The sequence below is a fragment of the Coregonus clupeaformis genome, unplaced genomic scaffold (assembly GCF_020615455.1).
Source record: "Coregonus clupeaformis isolate EN_2021a unplaced genomic scaffold, ASM2061545v1 scaf1868, whole genome shotgun sequence".
In the NCBI taxonomy this organism is placed as follows: domain Eukaryota; kingdom Metazoa; phylum Chordata; class Actinopteri; order Salmoniformes; family Salmonidae; genus Coregonus; species Coregonus clupeaformis.
The window spans coordinates 76,742-99,760 of NW_025535322.1; the positions used below are offsets into that span (position 1 = coordinate 76,742).

General features: G+C 42.3%; 2 protein-coding genes across 2 annotated transcripts; one reads left to right on the top strand and one right to left on the bottom strand.

The window, feature by feature from the left end:
- Positions 1 to 241: 241 nt before the first annotated feature.
- LOC121561289 (collagen alpha-1(IX) chain-like) lies at positions 242 to 19,216 on the top strand. The gene is made up of 32 exons (XM_045218878.1): positions 242 to 428; positions 1,174 to 1,248; positions 1,433 to 1,471; positions 1,573 to 1,635; positions 3,106 to 3,159; positions 3,367 to 3,402; positions 8,487 to 8,510; positions 8,619 to 8,672; positions 8,838 to 8,891; positions 9,168 to 9,200; positions 9,343 to 9,399; positions 9,530 to 9,583; positions 9,677 to 9,730; positions 10,053 to 10,106; positions 10,336 to 10,389; positions 10,523 to 10,576; positions 10,792 to 10,845; positions 11,013 to 11,066; positions 11,173 to 11,226; positions 11,339 to 11,383; positions 11,486 to 11,539; positions 11,697 to 11,750; positions 12,152 to 12,205; positions 14,126 to 14,197; positions 14,291 to 14,326; positions 14,553 to 14,597; positions 14,695 to 14,727; positions 15,111 to 15,257; positions 15,949 to 16,003; positions 16,140 to 16,328; positions 16,577 to 16,654; positions 16,835 to 19,216. Exons 1-32 carry the CDS (start codon positions 354 to 356, stop codon positions 17,038 to 17,040), a joined length of 2,064 nt encoding a protein of 687 aa, XP_045074813.1. The 5' UTR covers positions 242 to 353; the 3' UTR covers positions 17,041 to 19,216.
- On the bottom strand, positions 18,809 to 23,019 carry LOC121561307 (protein tyrosine phosphatase type IVA 1). Its single transcript, XM_041873898.2, has 6 exons — positions 22,857 to 23,019; positions 21,116 to 21,722; positions 20,811 to 20,903; positions 20,563 to 20,693; positions 20,215 to 20,289; positions 18,809 to 19,912 (listed from the first exon to the last, which is right to left on the bottom strand). The coding sequence occupies exons 2-6, from the start codon at positions 21,218 to 21,220 to the stop codon at positions 19,795 to 19,797; spliced, it is 522 nt and encodes a 173-aa protein (XP_041729832.1). The 5' UTR covers positions 21,221 to 21,722; positions 22,857 to 23,019; the 3' UTR covers positions 18,809 to 19,794.

The following is a 23,019-nucleotide window of genomic DNA, read 5'->3' on the forward strand; positions in this document are numbered from 1 at the left end:
TGGATTAGTTTTTTTATTTTATTTTTTACAATTTGTAATAACTTGTTGGAATGCAAGCGTTTAGTTGACAAACTAAAGTCAGCAAAAGTTGCAGGTATTTATACATCTTGAGAGAACATTCTAAATCCCACCGTTGCCTCACAGTGAAACCCTCCCCTTGCGCGCACCTTCCATCCCTCCTCCAACCACTTTCCAGCTCTCCAGTCCATCATGAATAAACATGAATTTTAATAGTACATGGTACCTTTCAGTACACTGTGGGGTTCAGTTGGGGAGTATCGACAGGTGGTCCGTAAATCCCAACTAATCCGGGAAAAGGGACTTTTTGCGTCTTCCTTGTCTTTGGGAAGACCATGGCTCGCGCCAGGATATATCGGGAGTCATCGCTGGTGATTTTATTGCAAATTGTCCTTATTTGCTCCGCTCAGGTAAGTCACAAATTATGGTTATTTTCTTATCCAATGGTTCACATCGATTTGTTTGCCAGCCACAATGTATGACTGGTTTGTATGGCAGTCATGTATGACTGCTTTTCTTGAGATTACATTATCCTGTGTTATTAGGATGGAATTTCCCATGGATGGGATAGGCTGGGCTGGGATGCTCAGACTCCCAAATGTTTTGAAACACACCTTCTATGCATTTACAAATTCGTTGAACCATATAGTTTACAAATACATTAGACCGACCACAATATGCCTATTTATTAGTGGACTATTTTTCTCTTGTAAATAGCTGCATGATTTAGAGGTGTGTGAGTCCCCTGTAGCTCAGTTGGTAGAGCATGGCGCTTGCAACGCCAGGGGTGTGGGTTCGTTTCCCACGGGGGGCCAGTATGAAAATGCATGCACTCACTAACTGTAAGTCGCTCTAGATAAGAGCGTCTGCTAAGTGACTAAAATATGAAAAAATGTGTATGGTAAATAACATAGCAGCTGCTTGTGTTGACATATGGAACCAATAGGTTGGAATCACAACAAAAATATTCTCAACATATGTAATTACTTACAGAGTGGTCCCTTGTATAGAGGCTTGTGGTTTTCTTTTCTTGACCGTTCTTCCCACAAAACTACTAATTCACACAATGGAGCTCTTTGTGTCAGGTGCCCAGCCATGATTTGGGGATACATTTCAGTAGAGGAGCTTTAAATGATTTTATGTATTTATCCACAGAGGGGCCCTGTCGGTCCCAGAGGCCCCGCTGGACCCCCTGGCATAGCAGGCGTGCCTGGAGTCGACGGCATTGATGTGAGATACCTTTTCATTTAATATTTTATTGTATATATGTGTCATTTCAGGCTTTAGATTTATCTGTTGTACAGCACCTCACCTGGTATAGACCTAAATGAATTGTGTTATTCTAGAATTTTCAACCTATAGTGGATTTTTACATGGTTATTAAATAAACATTCCTTTTTCTATTTCATTTCAGGGAGAAAGAGGGGACGATAACTTCATAAAAGGCGGCCCTGTGAGTGGACTATCATTTCCCTTGCCACACCTATTTTATAACCTACCAATAAATGGTTAATACATTTTAGCATGCTAATGAAATGGTCACTCTGTTCCCAGGGCCCTGATGGGGAAGACGGCAAACCAGGAACTCCTGGAGCACCCGGCCTACCAGGGGCAGACGTAAGTTACACAGAATACCCACATTTACAACCAGTTTATTATTCATACTCCCCAAGCAGGAAACCCCATAGTGCAAAATCAGATAACAGACTCCATTGAGTCCATTGAACATCTGTAACTTCTGAAGCTCAAGGGGCTGAAGATCTGTGGCACTAATGCTGTGTGAGTCGTTTATATTGGCTCCTGAGCAAAAGGGTTGGAGGGGGGGGGGAATCCTCCTGAAGAAAATGAATCCGTGGGATACATCAACCTGGGTATTTAGGGGAGAGAGGAGGAGAACGCCTCAAATAGCTTCCTGACTGAAACAGAGAAACAGAGGTCTTTTTGTATGAGTCGGGGGGTGCAGGGGATTCGGCCGCCAATGATGGCTGACAGGAAAGAACTGTATGCTGGGAAAGGTGGAGCAGAAGGGTCCCAGTGTGTGTGCTGTCCGATTGGGCGATGATGCTGAATACAGAGTATCCTATCAGATGAACTGCTGACTGCTGTGTGCCTGGCAGAGTAGGTAGTGTCCAGGTGTGTCGAGGTATGCACTCCTTTTGGCTGGGTAGCTCACTATTCTCTTTTGTTAGGAATAGCAAATACCTTGAAAACACACACTTCAAGTAGTCAGCTATCATCCATTTTTTCGGTTTCTCTGTCCATAACTGGAGTCCTGATTTCAACGATTGACTAGTTAGAGAGTAGTAGTAGTTCCTTGATCTTGGGAGGATAGTTCAGAGCATCTCTTTTCAATCCACTGATTCAAGCTTGGCGGAGGACTAGTTAGACTAGTTAAGTGACCTCCAATGGTTTATGTAGCTGGCGGAAGAGGGGAGGGGCTAAACAGTGTGAGAGAAGACACACCCCCATTTTGAGTCTTATAATTGCTAGATTACTGTGTAGGAAACACTCCATCCATGAAATATCAATGATGAAATTGACTTTTAGGTAGACTAAATATGCAATGGTTTAGTTAGTACAATGTTCTTCTTCAAGATACAAACGTGGAATATAAAAGTAGTCTCAATTGAGATGCCTTCCATCATTTTGTCGAAATCTTGCTTATAGATTATAGAGTATTTGGATTACAAACCTTCCTTTGTGTTTATCAAACGCAAATTGAATTAAGCAAATCAGATTGACAGTAATATTGCCTTGAAGTAAGGCCACCCTGTTACTAATCTAACAGAGTACTGCGTCAGAAACTCAGTGTTGGAACAGTTCTATTTCAAATCAATTCATTTCAGGAATGGATGGATTGCACATTGTTTCTAATTAATATTTTCACATGTCCTTTTATAATTTCTCTGGAATCCCATTGAATACTTGTAAAGAATAAAATATAAAATATAACAATATGAATGGGTAACAGAGCATGAAATGACTTCTTTCACTGGAGGGCATTAGACACATATTGAAGTTTTATACAGTTTACTCATGGACATTCATATTTCTGTGTGGTTTATATAAACTTTATTTTCTCTATAGGGTGCCACTGGACCTGTTGGAGATGCCGGCCAAGACGGGCCTCCTGGACCAAAAGTATGTTTTCTTTATATGAAATCAAATGTATCCATAATCTTCCTATCTGTCTAATATCTATATTGCTGAAATATAATGCATTTACACTCTCTGTACTCAGTGTGTGGAGGCTGGTCAGAAGAGTAGGAATGTGAAAATATCAGTATGCTCCAAAGCAATGAAAGGTTGAGATTGTTTCACCAACCATCTTGTGTGCTTCTCTATCAGGGTGAACCCGGAGAGGCTGGGGAGGTCGGGGAGATTGTAAGTAAGCATGGTTAACTACATTTATTAAAGGAATGTATGTATAATAGGGTTGTAAAGTGGTTATCCCACTGGCTATAAGGTGAATGCACCTATTTGTAAGTCGCTCTGGATAAGAGCGTCTGCTAAATGACGTAAATGTAAATGTAATAGGGATATTGTCCATTATGACATAACCTATGGCAATCATGCAGAAATGACCAAACATCATCTGGAAAGGGATCGACCTCACTTGTTTCAATGGATTATTACACTACCATAAGGATGGGACCATCCCCTCCAAGGACTTGTCTTACCCATCCAAGGAAATGACTCGAAATCTGGAATAGGCTACTCCCTCTCAAGGACCATATAACGATAGGACACACCCATAAAATCGTCTAATGCTACGTTCATCACCAAGTGGGAAGGTGGTAATTACCAGTTGTGAATTCGTAAATACGAGTTGGGTGCATTCACGTTTTGGGAAATACCATCAAACATGGAGATCATTAGAAGGCTTGTGATTGTTTTGCTATTTTATGCCCATAAAAAGTATATCTAGAGCTACTTTCACTTTCTAAATCAAAAGGAAGATGAACAGAATACATTTTGTATCAACAATTTTTGTCTTACCATAAACAACAACTGCTGAAGATGCCGCCATGCTTGCTGTCGTTTTTGTTGACAAATGACACCAGAGAGGTGCAAGTGAAAAACTCGGAGCACGTGGGATAATAGATGAGTTTCCCACTAGTGGATTTTTCCCAGTTGAATGCAGTATTTACGAAATTACGAGACTCCGCATAACACACCTTTATAAGAATTGTACACACACACCCATTGATTGATCTGAAATCATATCTGAAATGAATACGCCCACCTAGGATATGACACCTACAGTGAGGGAAAAAAGTATTTTATCCCCTGCTGATTTTGTACGTTTGCCCACTGACAAAGAAATTATCAGTCTATAGTTTTAATGGTAGGTTTATTTGAACAGTGAGAGGCAGAATAACAACAAAAAAATTCAGAAAAACGCATGTCAAAAATGTTATAAATTGATTTGCATTTTAATGAGGGAAATAAGTATTTGACCCCCTCTCAATCAGAAAGATTTCTGGCTCCCAGGTGTCTTTTATACAGGTAACGAGCTGAGATTAGGAGCACACTCTTAAAGGGAGTGCTCTTAATCTCATCTTGTTACCTGTATAAAAGACACCTGTCCACAGAAGCAATCAATCAATCACATTCCAAACTCTCCACCATGGCCAAGACCAAAGAGCTCTCCAAGGATGTCAGGGACAAGATTGTAGACCTACACAAGGCTGGAATGGGCTACAAGACCATTGCCAAGCAGCTAGGTGAGAAGGTGACAACAGTTGGTGCGATTATTCGCAAATGGAAGAAACACAAAATAACTGTAAATCTCCCTCGGCCTGGGGCTCCATGCAAGATCTCACCTCGTGGAGTTGCAATGATCATGAGAACTGTGAGGAATCAGCCCAGAACTACACGGGAGGATCTTGTCAATGATCTCAAGGCAGCTGGGACCATAGTCACCAAGAAAACAATTGGTAACACACTACCCCGTGAAGGACTGAAATCCTGCAGCGCCCGCAAGGTCCCCCTGCTCAAGAAAGCACATATACAGGGCCGTCTGAAGTTTGCCAATGAACATCTGAATGATTCAGAGGAGAACTGGGTGAAAGTGTTGTGGTCAGATGAGACCAAAATCGAGCTCTTTGGCATCAACTCAACTCGCCGTGTTTGGAGGAGGAGGAATGCTGCCTATGACCCCAAGAACACCATCCCCACCATCAAACATGGAGGTGGAAACATTATGCTTTGGGGGTGTTTTTCTGCTAAGGGGACAGGACAACTTCACCGCATCAAAGGGACGATGGACGGGGCCATGTACCGTCAAATCTTGGGTGAGAACCTCCTTCCCTCAGCCAGGGCATTGAAAATGGGTCGTTGATGTGTATTCCAGCATGACAATGACCCAAAACACACGGCCAAGGTAACAAAGGAGTGGCTCAAGAAGAAGCACATTAAGGTCCTGGAGTGGCCTAGCCAGTCTCCAGACCTTAATCCCATAGAACATTTGTGGAGGGAGCTGAAGGTTCGAGTTGCCAAACGTCAGCCTCGAAACCATAATGACTTGGAGAAGATCTCCACACACAGAGACGCATACAAAGCTCTCCCTCGCCCTCCATTTGGCAAATCTGACCATAACTCTATCCTCCTGATTCCTGCTTATAAGCAAAAACTAAAGCAGGAAGCACCAGTGCCTCGGTTAATAAAAAATTGGTCAGGTGACGCAGATGCTAAGCTACAGGACTGTTTTGCTAGCACAGACTGGAACATGTTCCGGGATTCTTCAGATAGCATTGAGGAGTACACCACATCAGTCACTGGCTTCATCAATAAGTGCATCGATGATGTCGTCCTCACAGTGACCGTACGTACATACCCCAACCAGAAGCCATGGATTACAGGAAACATCCGCACTGAGCTAAAGGGTAGAGCTGCCGCTTTCAAGGAGCGGGACTCTTTGCCTGTTTGACGAACCATCAAACAGGCAAAGAGTCAATACAGGACTAAGATTGAATCGTACTACACTGGCTCTGACGCTCGTCGGTTGTGGCAGGGCTTGAAAACTATTACAGACTACAAAGGGAAGCACAGCCGCGAGCTGCCCAGTGACACAAGACTTCCAGACGAGCTAAACCACTTCTATGCTCGCTTCGAGGCAAGCAACACTGAAGCATGCATGAGAGCACCAGCTGTTCCGGATGACTATGTGATCACGCTCTCCGTAGCCGATGTGAGTAAGACTTTTAAGCAGGTCAACATTCACAAGGTCGCAGGGCCAGACGGATTACCAGGACGTGTACTCCGAGCATGTGCTGACCAACCAACTGGCAAGTGTCTTCACTGACATTTTCAACATGTCCCTGACTGAGTCTGTAATACCAACATGTTTCAAGCAGACCACCATAGTCCCCGTGCCCAAGGACTCTAAGATAACCTGCCTAAATGACTACCGACCCGTAGCACTGACGTCTGTAGCCATGAAGTGCTTTGAAAGGCTGGTCATGGCTCACATCAACAGCATTATCCCAGAAACCCTAGACCCACTCCAATTTGCATACCGCCCCAACAGATCCACAGATGATGCAATCTCTATTGCACTCCACACTGCCCTTTCCCACCTGGACAAGAGGAACACCTACGTGAGAATGCTATTCATTGACTACAGCTCAGCATTCAACACCATAGTGCCCTCAAAGCTCATGACTAAGCTAAGGATCCTGGGACTAAACACCTCCCACTGCAACTGGATCCTGGACTTCCTGACGGGCCGCCCCCAGGTGGTAAGGTTAGGTAACAACACATCTGCCACACTGATCCTCAACACGGGGGCCCCTCAGGGGTGCGTGCTCAGTCCCCTCCTGTACTCCCTGTTCACCCATGACTGCATGGCCAGGCACGACTCCAACACCATCATTAAGTTTGCAGACGACACAACAGTGGTAGGCCTGATCACCGACAACAATGAGACAGCCTATAGGGAGGAGGTCAGAGACCTGGCCGTGTGGTGCCAGGATAACAACCTCTCCCTCAACGTGACCAAGACAAAGGAGATAATTGTGGACTACAGGAAAAAAAAGAGGACTGAGCACGCCCCCATTCTCATTGACGGGGCTGTAGTGGAACAGGTTGCGAGCTTCAAGTTCCTTGGTGTCCACATCACCAACGAACTATCATGGTCCAAACACACCAAGACAGTCGTGAAGAGGGCACGACAAAGCCTATTCCCCCTCAGGAGACTGAAAAGATTTGGCATGGGTCCTCAGATCCTCAAAAAATTATACAGCTGCACCATCGAGAGCATCCTGACTGGTTGCATCACCGCCTGGTATGGCAACTGCTTGGCCTCCGACCGCAAGGCACTACAGAGGGTAGTGCGTACGGCCCAGTACATCACTGGGGCCAAGCTTCCTGCCATCCAGGACCTCTATACCAGGCGGTGTCAGAGGAAGGCCCTCAAAGTTGTCAAAGACTCCAGCCACCCTAGTCATAGACTGTTCTCTCTGCTACCGCACAGCAAGCGGTACCGGAGTGCCAAGTCTAGGTCCAAAGACTTCTCAACAGCTTCTACCCACAAGCCATAAGACTCCTGAACAGCTAATCATGGCTACCCGGACTATTTGCACTGCCCCCCCACCCCTTCCTTTTATGCTGCTGCTACTCTGTTAATTATTTATGCATAGTCACTTTAACTCTACCCACATGTACATATTACTTCAACTACCTCAACTAGCCGGTGCCCCCGCACATTGACTCTGCACCGGTACCCCCCTGTATATATAGCCTCCCTACTGTTATTTTATTTTACTTCTGCTCTTTTTTTCTCCACTTTTTTTGTTGTTGTTTATTTTTACTTTTTTGTTAAAAATAAATGCACTGTTGGTTAAGGGCTGTAAGTAAGCATTTCACTGTAATGTCTGCACCTGTTGTATTCGGCGCATGTGGCCAATAAAATTTGATTTGATTTGATTTGATTTGATCTGCAAAGAGGAGTGGGACAAAATCCCTCCTGAGATGTGTGCAAACCTGGTGGCCAACTACAAGAAACGTCTGACCTCTGTGATTGCCAACAAGGGTTTTGCCACCAAGTACTAAGTCATGTTTTGCAGAGGAGTCAAATACTTATTTCCCTCATTAAAATGCAAATCAATTTATAACATTTTTGACATGCGTTTTTCTGGATTTTTTTGTTGTTATTCTGTCTCTCACTGTTCAAATAAACCTACCATTAAAATTATAGACTGATCATGTCTTTGTCAGTGGGCAAACGTACAAAATCAGCAGGGGATCAACTACTTTTTTCCCTCACTGTATAAGGATACAATATCTATTTAAGGGTATGACATACTATAAGGACTGATTTATTGAAACGGCATTGCTTTAAATTGTGCCTTTTATTACTGTACCCTTGTTAATGCATTGATGAACTTGTTTATACAGAAAAATGCAACTTTACCTCAATTTTACACCTTCAAGCCTCTCCATGAATTTTCTCTTGTCTACCACAGGGCGAGGGACCTGATGGGCCTGATGTGAGTACTTTTCCATTGGTCCCACACCTGAATAAGGAAGAATGTATTTAAATACAAGAGAATACAGTACATTAGTACTGTGTCATGTCCTTTTTGTTTTGCTGACAGGGAGCAGCTGGTGCACAAGGGTTGGTGGGCGAGCTTGGCAAAGTCGGAACCCCGGTGAGTACTGCCTTTTTAACATTTAGAAAATGATGGCTAGTTACACAGGGCTTCCAACATTTTCAATATCTTATTATATTGCAGTCAATACGGAGATATTGACTTCTAACTTATTAAATTATTGCATTAATTCACCTGTAAACATATTATTATTATTATTTATAGGGATCACAGGGCAAGAAGGGGCCAGTGGGGCTTCCTGGACCTGCAGGGCCCAGGGTAAATATATTTATTTTCATGATCAATTAGTTCCATATTAGTGTTGTCATCCTTAGTACAGTAGGAAACCCCATGTGAGTCCCATGTGATGTAATAGCTACATAGTTCTGTGTGCCATGAAAAGTATCAAAGAGGAGACAGACAATTTACAGCATCCTGTACATTTTTAAGAGCACTGCAACAACCAACCTATATGACAACCAGCCCCTGTTTCCCTTACAATGACTTCAAAGACAGAAATGTCATTACAATTGTGTTTTCTCTTTTTCTCCCCAGGGTCTTCCTGGCGTGTATAAGGGGGAAGACCTGGTAAGGCGTTCACAAGTTTCCTTTAAGGGCACCACAGCTATGCATTTGAACCCTGATGCTGATGATGGGGAACTTTTCAGCAGAGCCCCCCTGTGGCAGGGCTCTTAGATGACCTCAAATAGGCTTTACTTCTGTTTTTCAGTGTCCCAATGCCTGTCCTTCTGGTCTTAACGGATATTCTGGCCTCCCAGGCATGAAGGTGACTATATAATAAATACATACTATACTATGGTTGGTCGTTGACACTAATATACTATGGATGTTGATGATGTATCTTGTCAGTGAAGCGGGCTTGCATATAGCGGCAACATTATATGGTTTCTCTTTAGGGCCACAAAGGGGTAAAAGGAGAGTCTGGTGAGCCTGGAAAGCAAGGACACAAGGTAACGTCTCCCCCTTTTTATCCAGATGAAATATCAACAACTACAATGCAGACATTGATAATGATTGTAACATTTGTTTGATGTTTTCTACAGGGAGAAGAAGGAGACCAGGGAGGAGAAGGCGAGATGGGAGCTCAAGGGCTACCAGTAAACTATTTTAATATTTCTCTCACAAATCTGTATCAATATAAATGTGCCATTCACAATGTGGCTATGATACATGTATTCTTTGAATTAAAAATGGCTTCTTCCTCTCTCTCTCTCTCTCTCTCTCTCTCTCTCTCTCTCTCTCTCTCTCTCTCTCTCTCTCTCTCTCTCTCTCTCTCACTATTACTATTCTCTCTCTCTCTCTCACTATTCTCTCTCTCTCTCTCTCTCTCTCTCTCTCTCTCTCTCTCTCTCTCTCTCTCTCTCTCTCTCTCTCTCTCTCTCTCTCTCTCACTATTCTCCCTCTGCTGAGTGATTTTAGGGCCAAGGGGGACCCAGGGGAATAACAGGCATGATGGGCCTCAAAGGTGACAGGGTAAGGGTCATGAGGTCACACGCTGTTTGACATCATAGGATGAATGCCCAAGATGAGCTATGTACTATATATTACTGCCATCCTCAGCGGGTGCATTATTGCTTTAAAAATGACTTCAGCTTGGCCTGTTTCAGCACTGCCAAACCTCAACATCCCACAACTTATGTTTGAGCACACTAGTGAATGCATAAAAACGTATATTTGACATCTTAAATCTGTTTGATAACAGGGATCACGTGGAACGTTTGGAGATCTCGGTCCCCAGGGAATTCAGGGTGGCCCAGTAGGTGCCTGTATTTTTATCACCATGACTTTCACCTCTTTGTCACCATGATCTTTTTGTCACCACTCACATTACAGTAACATCTCAACTTATTCGACTATTTTGGTTTAAGAAATGTGTTTTTCTTTTTTAGGGTGACGTGGGCCAAAGAGGAGTAGTGGGCGAGAATGGACCAAACGGTGGTCAAGTAAGTACTAAAACACCACACCATCATACAAATATATTATCACTGTTATATTATCATTATTATTATTGCTGTTATATTATCACTGCAGAACAACAGAGCACATGGTCATTCACTTTCAAAAGCAAAAACCTGCCGCCAATTCATACAGGTGCACACTATCTATCAAATAATGTATAGAGACTTTTACTCACTGTTTTTGGTGTGTTGTTTTGCAGGGCGCCCGAGGCCCACAAGGAATAAGGGGCCTTCCAGGGACCAAAGGGGAGCCTGTGAGTATTGTACACACCACAGCCTTACCAAAACTGATTCATTATCGACTAACAACTCATCTATGACATTACACACAGCATGAGCATACAGTTGACTCAATACACATGCCATGAAGCTAATCCACTTCTGTAACGCTCAACTTCCCTGTTCTTTCTCCCATGGACAGGGTCTATCTGGGCCCGATGGACGTGAAGGAATTCCCGGATTGCCAGCATCTAAGGTACAGCTCAACCTGATGTTCAAAGACATACAGTAGGCTAAATGAGGATGTATATACAGTGAATCAGTAAGATTGACCTGCTGTTGTTTTTTTCTATCATTTTAAGGGTATTACTGGGAAAGTTGGCAGTCCAGGTGATGCTGGGCTCCAAGGACTTCCTGTAAGTGTGACCTCTGACCCCTAGCATCTTTGATTCATCATAACCATTCTGCGTTTGTATTTGTTTGGGTTTGTTTGGTTGTTCATTTGTTTTGATGTGATTCTCGCCATAGGGTTTGCCAGGCTCTTATGGTCCAAAAGGACAAAGTGGTGAGAAGGTAGGGGAATATTTCAAATGTATGAATAAAACCAGTTATTGACCATACTGTATATGAATCTCTATTGTAGGGAATCTTATGTTTTCCTCTTTTTGTTACTAGGGTAACTCTGGCGACCCAGGTTCTGTAGGACTAATGGGGTCTCCTGGGAAATCAGTAAGTCAAGAGAAAGTCTATTGATGAAACTTAAATCACATTAAATGACAGTGATGAAACGTAATACTTTGATACAGGATACACAACCCTTACATACTTGCATCAGTAGTATAAGGGGCTGTGCTACAGATCTCATGGAGACTTGCTTTGTTTACAGGGGGAACGTGGTGAGCAGGGAGAAGTAGGACCTGTCGGAGCAAGAGGTGGACCAGTGAGTATGTTTTATAGTATATGTGATTCACTGTGAGAAAGCCATCCATATAAAAACACTATCAAGTTTGATTACTCTTTTCAAGGTTTAGTATGAACTTCAGTAGTTTGAATAAATCATCTGGAACTGTGTGATTCAGTAACCCTTTTCGTGTTAGGGAATTAGGGATAAATGTGTGAGCTAAATAACTGAACAATAGAATTAACAAGATCAGCACAAAGCACTTGAACTCTAAAGCCATGCACAACCTTTGCTCTATTATAATAGAAGCATTCTTCAGCAAGCTCAGAACTTCATGTGATTCATTTGGGAAGGTCTTGGACTACTAGAATATAATACATCTGCACTTGCGCCACAATTGCTTCTCTATAACTTCCTATTCTTCTATTTGTTCGCTGTAGGGTGAAAGAGGAGTGCGTGGCCCAGAAGGGCCTGCAGGGGCACCAGGACCCAGGGTAAGTCAACAGCCCAACAGACCATTCATTATAACTAACATACTCATAGCCCCAAAACAAGCCCATTATATGTATTATGAACCACAATGAATAAAGCATTTGACAATTTGTCGCAAACATCCATACAAGTACCACAGTATGAACCATGATTATCAAACTGACCGATGAACTTGAAACATACAAATGAACTAGGCTAAGATGCTGGTGAAATCTGTAACCTGGGTAGTAAACAGGTGGAATAATAGAGGGAGTTGAGCATCTTCTGCACAAGAATGATAGGAAAAGCCATGGGAAGTGATGACAAAGCCAAGTGACCAAGCACAGAACCCTGTGGTACTCCAGTCATCAGACTTTGTTGTGAGAAAATACATGGATTGGTAAGGTAAGATGCAGACAAGGAAATATCAGAGTGAAGCCAATTCAATTCGGAATACAGAACAGGATTTTGTGGTTTGCAATGTGATGGATTATGATGATACTGTCATGGGGAAAGAAGAGGAAGACAAGAACACGATGAAGATGGTGTGAAAGAGGAAGAAGAAAACAAAGTGTGAAATAAATGACCCATTTTGGATCATGTGCTGTGTGGCAAGAACAAAGACGATGCTGGTCTTTCAACATGTACTAGGGTGGCCATTAGAATTATGTTGATATAATTGTATATGTAATTATTTATGCTTATTTTCTTCAAATGTTATTTTCATTACAATGCCTTTCCTGCCCTACCTTTCCTGGAACTAGGACATCTTAGAGTGCAAATAACACAATCCGCCCCCATCCATACCAGCAGTCTTTTGCTATTTATATTTGACATAACATCAGTGTAAACAATGAACTGAGTGTACAAAACATTAGGAGCATCTGCTCTTTCCATGACATAGCCTGACCAGGTGATTCCAGGTGAAAGCTATGATCCCTTGATATCCTTTGTTAAATCCACTTCAATCAGTGTAGATGAAGGGGAGGAGACAGGTTAAATTATTATTATTAAGCCTTGAGACAATTGAGACATAGATTGTGTATGTGTGCCATTCAGAGGGTGAATGGGCAAGACAAGATTTAAGTGCCTTTGAACGGGAAATGGTAGTAGGTGTCAGGCGCACCGTTTGAGTTTTTCTACGCTCAACAGTTTCCTTTGTGTATCAAGAATGGTTCACCATCCAAAGGACATCCAGCCAACTTGACACAACTGTGGGAAGCACTGGAGTCAACATGGGCCAGCATCCCTGTGGAACGCATTCGACACCTTGTAGAGTCCATGCCCAGATGAATTGAGGCAGTTCTGAAGGCAAAAGGGGGGGTGCAACTCAATATTAGGAAGGTGTTCATAATGTTTTGTGCACTCAGTGTATATTGCTATTATCTGCTATCATTCCATACATATACCATTTAACATGGACATAGTTACCATAGTAACCATTCAGATCAACCAAGCTGAATGCCAGTGACTAAGAGCAAACCCACTCCAAGCAAGTGGAGCCGTATGCTCTCTCATATTGAGTGTGGCATCCCTTTATAAGCCTCCAGACTGCAGTAATACTGCTATCCGCCAGTGAGGGGGCATGAATGGAGTCTTGTTACACTGGTCCATGGCCCAGGGGTATTTCTTCAGAGAGGGGGGATTCAGGCCAGGAAAATAGGCTGAAAAGGCCTGAAAGAACCCTCTGTTTCCCAGGAATTCCTTAAACCAGTTAGCCGAGGGTATGCCACAATCAGTACCCAAACTTCCAAAAACATCTCATGGAGTGTGTCCCCAATACCTATTTCAGCTCACCTGTTTAGACACATTTTCTTCCAGCTAAAACAAAATGTTTTGTGCAAATGTAGTCAGCTGAAGGTGGTTGGAGCGTTGCACAAGCAATCCACTGTGTTAGATTTTTTTAAGTGTGTGTGTGTTTTTTAATGTGTTTTTTTTTACAGGGAGGTAAAGGGGATCTCGGGCTTCCTGGTTTGCCTGGCCCTGCCGGCCTGGTTGGACAGAAGGGAGACAGGGTAAGGAAGATAAAAGGTACTACAAAAGGAGAAGCAGAAATTAATGTGTGAAAGTGAAATATAATTTTCCTATTCCTATTTCTATTTCTCCAGGGTGCAGTCGGTTTGACCGGTGCTCAAGGAGAACAAGTAAGTTCTATCAATACCATCTCAACTGACCGAATAGTACATTCCTGCATAAGGGAGGTGACCATATTCTATGTAGCCATCAAATAATGGAAGAAGATGAATGGAGTGAATTCAAATGAGTAACATCAAGCACTAGGAGCTACTAGCTAGAAGACTACAGAAGGCCCCACCAAGGCCTACTTAGGATGGATACATGTTAATGATCCTCTAACAAATACATTTCTAGGGAGAAGCAGGTTCCGAAGGCACAGCAGGAGACAGAGGGGACTTTGTGAGTAACTACATCAAGATAAAAACGTTGTGAAAAAACGTTGCCGTGCGCAACATTTGTTTGAAAGTAAAAGAGTACTGATTCTGTTTTATTACAGGGTGACGAAGGGGAGCCAGGAGAGAAAGGATCGGTGAGTCCAGCTTATAGCATTGCTTACTGCTAAAGCCCTCTATTGACATGGACTAGGCCTATTATGTCCAGTTACATGTTAATGTGGTACCTGTTCGTCCCAAAATCATGGGGGACTCATCGTGATTAGATGCCACAACGTTATAGAACTGTCTAATGCTAGAGGTCACGTACAACTAAGCATCATCATTTCTCATTACTGAATCACTTGACAGTGTTGTGCATGCCAAAAGAAAGCCTTACATACTGTAGGCCTGAAACACATGATCCTAGACAGACAGCATTGTCTATCCTCCCAATGGTCCAGTCTGGGTAATCCAATGTTACCTTTTGTTATGTATGAATGCTGAATGCCATTGTGTCGCGCTCTGTCGCTGTTTTCAGACGGGCAGACCAGGAGAGACTGGAAACAAAGGGCCGGAGGGCGGCCGGGGCATACCAGGCCCAGGGGGCAAGCCGGGTCAACCTGGACCACGTGGCATGCAGGGAGACAGAGGGGTGCCAGGACTGCCAGGGACACAGGGGCCAGCGGTAGGCACTTTATCAATTAACCAGATCTGGGGGCCTGAAACAGAGCAGGAGTCAAAAAGAGCTGTTTCTTAGTACTGCACTCATATGGAGTAGACACAAATCTTTACTGGAGCAGAATTCACATGATGACTTTGCCCTGTGTTAAAGACATGCTTCCGAACTGTGGCGACTACTAAGTATTTTTTAAACCTTCCGTTTTGGGCTGGATGTGTCAATGTGTAGTTCATACATGCATAATATATGAGTAGAATGACTGTCTTACCTCAATTAGTCACGAAATCCCTAATTTGAAAGCAACTGTTTTTCTGGAAGCTGTGCTGTGCCATTTTCCCTACATATTCCCCCATGTGGGCCAGCCCCCTAGCAAATAGAGTTCTAGCCAATGAGCTTCAGCCCCTTGCCATTTGAGTGACAGCTAGCAAGATGCACACACAGCAGAACGAGAGAGAGTTCAATGACGTGTTGCACATATCTGCACATGTGACATAGTAGGCAATTTTCGGGGACCACTTTTGGCTCATGAGCACTACTTTCAGAACTACAGGCTAAAGATTATACAAAAGTACTGGAGAATCTCTTTAAGTATGTCCCTGGGCTAAGACATCATGAAAAAAGCCTGTGAAGCTAGCTATGAATAGCATTACTTACCAGTTAACACCACAATTCTCTCAACAACCACCTGTTTCCCCAGGGGAAACAACCAAGCGATACACACATCACACAAGTTTGCATGAGGGTAATGCAAGGTAAGTCTTGATCATTTTCATATCAAACTCTTATCCATTTGATATTGACCATTACTGAACCCATCACATCTGATAATGCAGGTCCATAGGTTTCATTGGACTGATCCCCTCATCCTTTTCCCTTCCTGTGTCACAGAGCAGCTAGCCCAGCTGGCAGCCAGCCTGAGGAGGCCTGAGACGGGCATCTCTGGACTGCCAGGTCCCCCTGGCCCCCCTGGTCCTGAAGGCCCCTCCGGAGAGAACGGCTACCCAGGACTGGACGGGGCCAGAGGACTGCCAGGCCTCAAAGGACCTCCAGGACTGCTGGGTCGCAAAGGGGCCAAAGGTGAGGTCCTGGGTCTTTAAAGATGGTGGAAATATGTCCTAAATGTAATATTATGGCCTAGTTTGGTAAGACAATGACAAGTTGGCTGAAGCAGAAACACACTGGCAACCAGGCTGGTAGTAGTAGTGTCATGATGATCCATTTGAATAATTAGGATTGTTTGTGCCATCACAAGTGAAGTTCACTACAACCATCTCTGCATCCCTAAACGTCACTTGAATTGATGATAATGTACATGTTCTGCGTAGGTGACATGGGCGACAGAGGAGAGAGAGGACCCACAGCGAGAGGGGCTAAAGGAGCACCTGGAGCACCCGGTCTACCAGGTAAAGATACCAGGCACAAGAGGCTACACGCCTACACCATAATAATGAAGGCTATAGCCATAACCACTGTGCTAACCCAATATGCTCCAAGTCTCTATATGCTCAGCTATAACATGGTTAGCTAGCTATTTAGCAGTTCCACAGACATGTACAAGTCTCAACCGACCACTCCATCCACAGGTGATCACGGTAGAGCCTCCTATGGCACAGATGGCCGTGACGGCGAGAGAGGGCCACGCGGTGTTCCCGGTATTCCCGGCGTTCCAGGGCCTCCTGGTCGTCCTGGCCTCAACAGCTACTGCGAGTCGTCACAGTGCATCCTTCCTATGGTGGCGTCACCGATATCTGCGAAAGATTCCAGCATGAAAGGGCCAAACGAGGAATAAGATGTGAGTCGGAGACCTAACAGATCCCTGAACGGAGGGGCCACAGGGGCCAAACTATTGAGAGACTAATGGAGGAACTAACTAACGCTCCACGGAAGATCAGGGTTGGGGTCAATTCCATTTAAATTCAGTCAATTCAGGAAGTAAACTGAAATTCAAGTTAAAAAACGTTTCTCATTGAAAAGCAGGAACATGGAATGGAATTTGAATTCCAGTTAACTTCCTGATTTGACTGAATTGAAATGGAAATGAAATGAAAATGTACCCCCAACCCTGTGGAAGAAACATTAATTAGTTTGATGTGTTTTGATGGTTTGTTGGTTTGCATTTTGTTTTATTGTTTTGTTACACCCCTCTAAAATTCTCAGCTGTTGGAACACCCCTATCCGTCTGACAGAGTTTAGTTTTTTTTTAACCTAAGCTCTAGCTTTTGCCATCTTTGTACTGTAAAATAAAAAGAGCATTACATTTTTTGGGTAAACTAATTGTGATATTATTGGGTACTGTAGGCTTTGTGTTTTGTTAAATATGAACCAAGTTAAAACCCAAACAGACCAGACTAACTGTGCTTTAAACAACATTGTGGCGACCATTTTGAGTTCACTGAATTCTGTATGTTTATGTATTTGTGTCAATACTGAACTCATACAAATTACTGGTATACTGTTGGTTCAATGACTTTCATTTGTTTGCAAATATCTTTGTTGCATATCCACTCACCAACCCCTATGCTTTATCGTCTTCCTGATGTAGGATTTTCTTTGTCATGATTAGTTTTTGTGATGGGAGAACTAGGAGGGCAGTGTTGTTTGAAGACATATGTAGAAATGTTATATGCCATTCTTATTTATTATAAAGGTCGGAGGTGACGTCGAAGGTTGTACAAAAGAGAAAATAAACACATTTTGATAAAGTCTTGCATGTTTTGTATGAAAGACTACAACGAAAATCCAGCAACATGTTTGTCTGCTAATTTCACATTAATCTACAGTAGGCCCTATATAGCCATTTTCAGAGGCATGCAGAGTTCTACAAACTATCTCAAATCATTGGATGCCTGTGGGTACAAATATAGCCACAAGGGGACACTAGCAAGCTTGACTGTCACCAGATCTAGGGTGTAACCAACAGCCATTTAAGAAATATCTCCATAAAAGGATTTGATTAATTTGCTGAAAATGCCATTTGTCTTTGTGCATTACTGTGGAAGTTTTCCTATGCAGAAGAAGATGATTGTTATTAAGTATGCCGTGAGGGACATGTAACAGGGTAGGGGAGGGTTGAATCAATAAATTACTCTCCTGTAATTGAGCCCAAGCTTCTCATTTAAACCAAAGGCATTTAAGTATACCTTAATTATGTAAAGTTATGTGTCACTAAATGAATCAAACGTACATTATCAGTTTCAAACCGTTTACCATGGGAAAACCTCTACCATGACTCCTCGCTGCTTATTTTTGTTCAGTTAGTCATGTTTTGGGGGGATATTCTAGCATAATTACATTGGCTGAATTGGTTTCTCATGATCTTACATGAAACAGTATGGGATCTGCCTCTTTCTCTGCCAGTTCCAGTCAGCAGTCCCATAGACAGATATCCTTCTTGTTAATGCCACTGCTGGTATTACAGGCAGAACAAGCCCACTGGGAGACACTTAATTGAAGCCAATCCATTAAACCAAACAAGACCAATGTAAAACAAGACATTATAGGCCTTCACTAATGGGAGTACAATAGGATATTACAGCGCATTAAATGCCATTCAAAACCAAGTTTTCAGTGTATCATTTTAATGTACTCTCACAAGTTGGTGAACAGTTACAATTTGTCGCTCACGGTACTAAAACACACATCCATTGACAGTATAAATAGCCAACCTAATAATACACATTTTCAAATACATAAATCATCAAGTATCCAAGTATTAAGTTACGCACATCAAAATAAAAAGGCATACAAAATATCGCAGACGTTGAAGTCCAGTTTCAAAGCGAAAAACACAAATCACATTTTGGACATGGCAGTAATTAGTCAACAAGGTTTGATAAGAGAAAATGAAAAAAATAAAAGGTTCCAGACTTTCAATAAACAAATATTGCAACAATTAAGCATTTCATATTAAAAATAGTTACTGAAAGGACTTAGGTGTGTAGACGTCCTGCACAAGACAAAGGCAACATTTTTTTTGTTCCAAGTAGAAAAATGAAACTCCTTTTCTAATGCAGTGGATGACAAACCCACTCGATTGCCTTTTTGTTCCATTTTAATTGTAAGGCATTTCAAGTTTTAACCATTTGGAGGAAGGCATACATCTTTCTATTCAGCATCAAACTGAATCATAAAATTTAAAGGGCTACTTATGTTAAATTATCATAACGGTGCTTTTTAAAATATTTTTTTAAAGTATTAAGCACCCTTGCCAATTAAAACCTTGGACTGTGTTCAACATGTATAAACCAACATCTGGATGTTCACAAAATGACTTCACTGGCTGTGCTCCTTTCCAATTCAATGGGCACACATAGAGAACACTCACTGTCACTTGTTCACTAACTAACCTCTTTTTTGACACTTTACATTTTTTAATTGAGAAGGGAACACTTGAATTATTTGAGAATGGATTTCCAATGGAAATACTTCAACACAATGGATTTACTAAGAAAAAAGAAGCCTGCCAGGTAGATAAGATAAAGAAAATCAATTCATTTATTTTATAGGGGCATTGTTGGCATGGACTATGATTTAGTTGGCTTTACTACTGGATGCAGCAGTTGTTGCGATGGCCGTTGGAGTCTTTGAAGCGCAGGCGCATCTTTGGACGATACTTCTCTAGGTAGAAAAGCTGCTTGCTGTTGAACGCTCCGCGACGCTTCCTGTTATATGAGAGAAAATACATTGTCATTTCACCTCACCTTAATTGCAGGTCAGTGATATTAATTCAAAACAGTGGGTTTAATAGACTAGCCTCCCTTTTTGAACGAAAAATGTCCCACTGTCACAATGTACTTACACTGTACTAAGGGTTAAGGTACATATAATGCAATTTCAACTTTTCAACTTCTCAATCGCTGCTTAGTCCTATTAATTCAAAACAATGTGTTGTAGCCTCCATTTTAAGATGCTGCAGCTACAGTATATAGAGATCTACTTGAAAGTGTATTTGTATCAGACTTACTGCCGGATGAACTGGACAGCATCTTCGTACTTCATCCCACATTCAATCAAAGCCAGGGCAACCATGACAGGTGCTCTAGGAGCATAACACACAAAAAAAAACTTGGTAAATACTCAGAAAAAAATGTTGACAAAAGGCAGTTAGGGTTAGAGTACTATGGGACTTTTTCCTTCCAACACAAAATACTGCGTATTATGGTTAATTGTTTTTTGGCATTCTTACTAAAGAACTAGCATCATCAATCTAACACAATTCTGAATATAAATACTTATTACATGTTGTAAAATCCTTGTTACATGATTATAAATGTTTCTATACTAACAAGGGGAAATAAGAACACAAGTTTACCTCCCTAGGCCAGCTACACAGTGGACAGCAATGCAGCAACCAGGCTCCTCCCTAAACTTTGTCTTCAGGAGGTTCAACCAATCATCAACAATCTGGTTAGAGGGAGGAGCTCCATCATCAAACGCCCAATCCTATTGGTGGACAGGAGAGGGAAACGAGTTTCTCAGAAACCAAAACAAAGACGTAGTAGTAACATGATAGTAAAATAGTATTGCATTGGAGATGTAAACAGTGATGTTGAAGCTTACCAGAACCTGTATTCCCTCTTTCCCCACCAAGGTGGAATCATAGGTGGCCTCACATACTCTCACAACGGTGGTCACTCCATACTTCTTCAGTTCCTGTAGAAGAATGTACTTTTATTTTCATATGATCTGCAACATATGCCATTGTCCATTTGACATACTACACAGGGAAGACATTTATATTTTCTAAACTGACCCTTTATATTATGGAAGAGAGGGACTACCTATGAGAATCCAGAACATTCATTATGTTTTATAACAAAATTAATTTCTGATATCATCACTGTGTTAATGATGTGAGGGCTCACCTCAATGAATTTATTCAAAGTGGCATTGGTGGGATTGTGGGTAATGAGGAACCTCATGTTTTTGTAGGTGATCTCCACAGGGGCAGGTCGGTTCATACGCGCCATGGTGACAGACGAAAAAATGAGATCTTCCTTCCACAAAACAATCTAACGAAAACACTTATTTAGAGGGAGAGGGATTATCAACAAAATGTCAAACTATATTCCCGCAATAAAATGCACCGTGACCAGTGTGCTAAAGAAGGCTATGAGGCGAAAGGAGGTCAGATTTGGCAGAAAAAAAGTGTGTGGGCAACCAAAATCAAACCCCTTCTCCTTTGGGAAAACAAGACAGGTTCCCCCTTGATTCTGACCAGGCAGAAGCCAACGAGGGCAGTGTGCAGCAGGTGAAGTTACCCCATCCAGGCTCGTTCTGCTGGTAGGTTAGGAGGTGTCCTGATCCTGCCAACGTTTCAGATCCTCCTCCTGTGGGTCCAATGTGTTTCGGAGAGGAGGTGAGTTCTGCTGTTCACTCGTCTGCATAGGCAGCTGCGTGCTGTGCCTGGCAGTAGTCCCCACTGCCCTTCAGAAACTCCATAAATGTGTGACCCAGAACACCACAGAACTGCTGCAAGAGACAAGAGGGGGAGGAGGAGGGAGTAAGATACAAGGCCTCTAAACTCAAGGGGGAAATGGCTCAAACAATTGAAAAGGTGAAGGTTATGGAAACATAATTGCTGCTCTCTTTCAGTCCAGATCTGGTGTAACCATAGGTCTAATTTTATGGGTCTAACATGACTGCTGATGTGTGAAGGATGGATGTAGCATTACTAAGGCCTAAGGCCTTACTAGGTCGCAGCTCAACTCTCTACATATTGTTTTTCATTATAATTGCATACAAATAGCAGTAATATATACATATTAGGCCTACTATATGCCTCGTTGACAGAAGGAAATATTTGCTAGAATTTCAGCATAGCTATTTTTCCCACAAGCCATGTATAATTCCCTTAGCCCTAAGCATTGTATATGTTTTTCTCTGGCTCCAAATACTGTCTAAGAAGCTTGAAGTATGGATAGTTAATCCGATATTTTCCGGCTGGAAAATAATGTTTTGTTCTGAACATTTGAGCCAAATCGGACCTTTAATTAAGAGACAATACAATGACGTCAAACCTAGACGTCTGTCCAACGACAAAACCCAAACAAACCGAAATGTACATAAGTATGATGAAAGGATTTCTATAAACTGCCCTTTGTGAGGGCGGACTCGGCGCCATCACCGGTATAGAGGCCTATAGCGGAGCACTTGTCAATGTCCATTGAGATGGAGAAACTAAATGTTGAATAGTGAGATATTTAGCGCCTCGTTTAAGTAAACTACAGTTAATTAAGGTAAGAATTATTATAGAAACTGTCAATGATATTGCTGACAAGTTAATAAGAAAAATGCGTAATTTTATACGACGGTAATAGCTACGTCGAAAATGCATCTCAAAGGCGCTCCACAAAGGCAACCCACCACGTTTTACTCGAATAAAATGTCAATCTAACGGAAAAGCCTATTTAATTTCGCATACACCTTTAACATACCGTTAATCATAGGAAAAACTCAGATGTATCAATTTCACAAAGACAACAAAGCATGTGTCGAAGAGGCCCGAGATTTAATAATTGAAAATTTGAAGACCAGTTGATACAGAATTACAACACGAGTAGCTACAATGTAACAAAATATTGCTATATGAAAATGGACACTTACTGGGATATGCTTACTCATTGAAGATTGTAGCTTAATCATACAGCCGGTCCCTAAAAAGAAGTAAATATATTAAATGGTTTTGCACCATGCAGTCAAGGCAATTCCTCCGTGCGGAGTCGGCGTCTACTCGACTAGTACGACGCAAGGCAAATGGGCAACCACT

Excerpts from the sequence above, each read along its gene's own strand:
- LOC121561289 (XM_045218878.1), top strand. The coding sequence starts at position 354 with ATGGCTCGCGCCAGGATATATCGGGAGTCATCGCTGGTGATTTTATTG. Across the intron at positions 14,327-14,552 it reads CCGGTGCTCAAGGAGAACAA|GGAGAAGCAGGTTCCGAAGG; the intron begins GTAAGTTCTATC and ends ATACATTTCTAG. Across the intron at positions 16,329-16,576 it reads GGGTCGCAAAGGGGCCAAAG|GTGACATGGGCGACAGAGGA; the intron begins GTGAGGTCCTGG and ends TGTTCTGCGTAG.
- LOC121561307 (XM_041873898.2), bottom strand. The coding sequence starts at position 21,220 with ATGGCGCGTATGAACCGACCTGCCCCTGTGGAGATCACCTACAAAAAC. Across the intron at positions 20,904-21,115 it reads CTTTGAATAAATTCATTGAG|GAACTGAAGAAGTATGGAGT; the intron begins GTGAGCCCTCAC and ends ATTCTTCTACAG. Across the intron at positions 20,290-20,562 it reads TGTGTAGCTGGCCTAGGGAG|AGCACCTGTCATGGTTGCCC; the intron begins GTAAACTTGTGT and ends TTATGCTCCTAG.